This window comes from Borostomias antarcticus (assembly GCF_949987555.1).
Source record: "Borostomias antarcticus genome assembly, chromosome: 26".
NCBI classification, from domain to species: domain Eukaryota; kingdom Metazoa; phylum Chordata; class Actinopteri; order Stomiiformes; family Stomiidae; genus Borostomias; species Borostomias antarcticus.
Window position 1 is genome coordinate 5,954,837 of NC_140259.1, and position 5,000 is coordinate 5,959,836.

The 5,000-nt window shown below is 49.8% G+C and overlaps 1 protein-coding gene across 1 annotated transcript in view; it reads left to right on the plus strand.

Annotated features, from left to right (window-relative positions):
• The window catches only part of zbtb7a (zinc finger and BTB domain containing 7a), a gene marked incomplete at both ends in the record, with an annotated part of 15,258 nt that extends 14,093 nt beyond the window's left edge, over window positions 1-1,165 (plus strand). The window contains 1 exon segment of the mRNA XM_084459086.1: window positions 1,097-1,165. Coding sequence (XP_084315212.1) covers window positions 1,097-1,165 — 69 coding nt within the window.
• Window positions 1,166-5,000: the final 3,835 nt, after the last annotated feature.

Here is a 5,000-nt window from a genome sequence, read left to right on the forward strand (position 1 = left end):
TAATGTTGTTGTTTTTTTCTAACAGATTTTATGGTTTTGTGTGTGTGTGTGTGTGTCAGGGTTGGGGTATGTGGTTTTAGGGAGGGCTGAGTTGTTTATGATGTGGGGGTGTGAGGGGTGTTTTGGGTGGGGTTCGGGATATAAAGCCTGATAGCACTGGAAAAGTGCTTTTTGCTGAGACAGCAAGAGTTTGCACTAATGTAAATGTCCTCTATCTGCTACCGGTAGGAGGGCAGGAGACCTCAGTACAGCCATGGTCCGTGGGCACAGAGGTGTGTGTGTGTGTGTGTGACACACGTGTGTGTGACACACTACACTGTCCAACACAGAGAGTCCATCCAATACCCTTTTAATCATGTACAGTTTCTCCTTAGGCAGTAAATAAACCAAAGCAGGTATCAGACTTGTATAGAGAGTCTTTGCACATTTAATCTAACAATCTTACAAAATCTCCACATCATCCATACATCAAAACCGGAAGGCTCTTAAAAGCTTGGATCAAATCCACATCTAAAGTTGTCTGACAACACTGCAAATCTGAAAAGAGATGGCCCTTAAAAAATGGCCTTTCATGTTGTAAACAGTCATTTAGGCCCTATTTATCCATGCCACCTCTGGGAGGTAGGTATTACTGTAGACCCAACCCCTCTAAGCAGTTTGTTAGCCTAGCCTAGCCTAGCCTAGCCTAGCCTAGCCTAGCCTAGCTTAGCTTAGCTTAGCTTAGTTTAGCTTAGCTTAGCTTAGCTTAGCTTAGCTTAGCTTAGCTTATTAGTATGGTATGATAGCTTAGATGTTTTCAGGCTGCAGAGTTGGTGTTCCCTGAGACCTGTTGGACCGAGCTACGTTTAAGAGGTCCAGTAACAGTCTGGAGGTGGAGGCGGGGGTCAGAGGCTGGGGGTGAGGCCGGGGGTCAGGCCGGGGGTCAGGCTCAGCGTATGGACACGGGGCGGGGCTAAGAACGTGCCTTAACGGAAGGGAAAGAACAACAAGTGGGTGTCTGATGGCGGGGGTGGAGGCAGGGGGGGGGACATGTGCCCCAACCCCCAACGACCCTAAGCCCAGCCCCCTCCAGCCCCCGAGTCTCCCCCTGCGCCAGACTAATTGTTACTCTGCCACGCTCTACGCTGAGGAGGTGACGTCTCTGTCTCACTACTACTTCTATTAGACTGGCGTTTGTTCAAGATCCACCCAGATTAATGTTCCTTCCTTCCTAATTTATTGAAACATGAAATTAAATTGTCTCTACAGAATTAAAAAAACGATGACACACAATACTATAGATAGCAGTGATAACCATGAAGTGGATAGGCCGGTGGTGGGGATGGGGGTGGGTTGGTGGTGGGGATGGGGGTGGGCCGGTGATGGGGGTGGGGGTGGGCCGGTGGTGGGGGTGGGGGTGGGCCGGTCGGTTGTTATGACACGCTGACACAGATCTCAGGCTGTAGAAGCACGGCAGAGTGAGGCTGACATATGCAGTAGCACAGCCCCATGTACAGCACGCCTCAGGCACTAGCACAGCCAGCCCTGCCCGGCCAGGGGTCCTTCAGAGAGGAGTCTGTCTGTGAGTCTTGTCTGTCTCTGTCTGTCTGTCTCTCTCTCTCTCTCTCTTCCTCTCTCTCTCTTTCTCTCACTCTCTCTCTGTAGCCTCAGCCCAGCAGGGTTTTGTTTGCACTTGGGGTCTCTCTCAGCCAATCAGGTACATTGGTTTGCACAAGTGGGCGGTTCTTGGGCGGGATGGGGGGGGGGGAGCAGGGGGAGGAGGAGGAGGGGTTAGAGGCTACGGGAGAGGCCCGTGGGGCTGAGGGATGGCGTGCTGTGCGATGGTGTGCAAGTTGATTGGCCCATCCTGCTGTGTTTCAGGGGGGGGGGCGGGGTGTGATGTAGCAACACGGTCAACAAAAGAGGGGGGAGGGGTCAGAGATCTCAGGTTGGCGTGCCAGCCGGGATGAATGTCGTCGGTTTGTTTTCTGTGTTTTGGGGAACTCCGCTTAGGTGGAGAACCGCCGTTCTGAGGCGTGGCGCCCAGGGGTGTGGTCTGAGTAGTAGCACCCTCCTCTCCAGAGAGAGAGAGAGACGTTGACCTGCCTGATACTGCGCCCGTGTTTGCGGTGGAGAACGGGAGGTCTGGGGGAGTGAGAGAGACCAGGGAAGGCGGGCCTTATGGGATTATAACGTATTAAAATAGAGCTCGGTTTGAGAGACCCCGGGAGGGAGGGAAGGGGGGAGGACAGGAGAGCTAGAGAGGAGGATGGAACGGTGTTCTCTCTTTCTCTCTCTCTTTTCATCCCTCTCTCTCTCTCTCTCTCTCTGAACCCTGGCCTGTGCACTTCTGCTGACTGGCCTTTGATGCCAGATGACACACCCTCGGAAGAGGAGGAAGAAAGTGTCAGTTTGAAGTCACCAGCCCATGGAGGATACATTCCATAACTTTCATACAGTGATTCCCACTTTTGAGTCTTGGTGTTGTGGAGAGGAGAGGAGGGGAGAGGAGAGGAGAGGAGAGGAGAGGAGGGTGCCGGAGGAAGAGAAACGCTCAACATTTTACAGTTGGGTGTTTCTGTCTGTCTGTCTGTCTCTCTGTCCTTCCATCCCTCCACCTGTCTGTCTCAGCTTCTGCGATTGTAACAAAGCACTTTGCGAAAGGCCATCCAGAAATATTGTGTGCTGTTTATTTTATGGTTATCGATATTGTTGTTGTTATTGTTGTTGCTATTCATGTTTTGCTATCTCATTACAGATGATTATTTAAATGCAAAATCTACATGAAAATGATAAAAACTTGAATATTTGATATTTTGGGTTGATGTCTGTCCGTGCTGCCGCCCCACTAGTCTGTATAGACAGCTCTGGTAGACAGGTAGAGGTAGACCATCTCACCTGGTAGACAGGTAGAGGTAGACCATCTCACCTGGTAGACAGGTAGAGGTAGACCATCTCACCTGGTAGACAGGTAGAGGTAGACCATCTCACCTGGTCGACAGGTAGAGGTAGACCATCTCACCTGGTAGACAGGTCGAGGTAGACCATCTCACCTGGTAGACAGGTAGAGGTAGACCATCTCACCTGGTAGACAGGTCGAGGTAGACCATCTCACCTGGTAGACAGGTAGAGGTAGACCATCTCACCTGGTCGACAGGTAGAGGTAGACCATCTCACCTGGTCGACAGGTAGAGGTAGACCATCTCACCTGGTAGACAGGTAGAGGTAGACCATCTCACCTGGTAGACAGGTACAGGTAGACCATCTCACCTGGCAGGTTGATCCCAGAGCCCTCTGACATAGTGGGAGGGGTCATGACAGCCTTTTGTAACATCACAATTTCAAACCTCATTGGAATAAATAAGACATGCGATCTCCGCTCGGAAGAGTTCCTCCGCCTTCCGGAGGCTTCCAGGGCCTTGGAGACCTCTAGCTGGGCTGGAGAGACCTCTAGCTGGGCTGTAGAGACCTCTCGCCGGGCTGTAGAGACCTCTCGCTGGGCTGTAGAGACCTCTCGCTGGGCTAGAGACCTCTCGCTGGGCTGTAGAGACCTCTCGCTGGGCTGTAGAGACCTCTCGCTGGGCTGGAGAGTGTCAGACGTGCAGTACTTGTAGATTTAAACCCGTTTTACTCAATTTCACACATAACGCATACCTTAACCTCAGAATGCTCCCGGCTGTACGTAGAACGTAGAACCGTTGTGTAGCTGGAGTCAGGTGGCCAGATCTGGGGATGATCCCTGAATCATCGTGGGAGGGACAGACTGGTGATGACCAGAAATACCAGCGTAGGTCTGTGACGAGGTTTGACAGAATCAATAAAGCCATCGGAGGGACATAATCATTTATTTTCAGTCAAATAAACATTCAGTGCAGCAAACGGCAGATTAGCGTGATCTTGTGCAGGAAAATAACTAACCGATCGAGGGTTCAAGATAAATAAAACCTTTCCTTTTAGATTGATTAGTATCTCCGATTATGGGTAAATCGATTAGGATCTGTGATTATCCGTTAGCCATAAACATTCGCGCCAGAGTCAGGGTTCTCTGGGACAGGCTCGGGGCGGTGGTGGAGTCCCTGTTTCTCGTTGACCAGCCGGTCCTCTGCAGAAGAGAACGTTTCCTTTAATGTCCGTCAGTTGCGTGTGTATGTTGGAAGCTACGGGGAGGGTGGGGGGGGGGGGGCTTGTGGGTTGAGGGTAGAGTGGTGGTTCTGGAGAATTTGCACTTTTGGCTACGAAAAATAAATTGTATTGTATATGAGACCACTAAATCCACACCGTCTAAAACCATATAATTCCATTTTCTTGTTTCGTTTTTTTGTTGTTTTTTCTTTTTTTTTTCTTTTTTTTTTTATATATCCAAATATGTCTGTTGTCCTGGTTTAAAGAAAAGATCTTTCTATTAAAAAATACAATGGTAGCAATGTCTTGTGTGCATGCTTCTTGTCTCCTACACATACGTGCATGCACACACACACACACAGACACACACACACACACACACACACACACACAGACACACACACATCTAATGGTGCATGTGATGTCGACTGAGACACACAGAATCTAGCCGTTTGGTTTTCTCTGACACTTGAATTAGGCTACAATACTGGTTTGTAGGCCCCGTTCTGACCAACAAACAACTGATTCAGATTCTCTAAAATACCAACAGCTTCCCTCCTTGGAGAAATCACTGATCTGCCATGACTTGATCAGCAACAGGTGAGAACATGATTTCACCTATCCAGTCACAATAGAGATCTGCACGTCTCGAGAATTCAAACACGGTCTCATCCCGTTGTGAGCAATTCTTCCTTCTACTTGCAGGGACGCAGTGCTACCACTAGGGGGTGGCGTTCTGTCTGTTATACCCCCTCCTGCTGTAACCAGACTTCTGTGGTGGATGTGTTACCATGTCATGGCTGCTTTCCATAGATCCAGTCAAACACAGCAGCGCAGGGAGAGGCAGTCGCCCTCAACACTTAAATATTCACCTCATCCTGATAACACCACCTTTACAC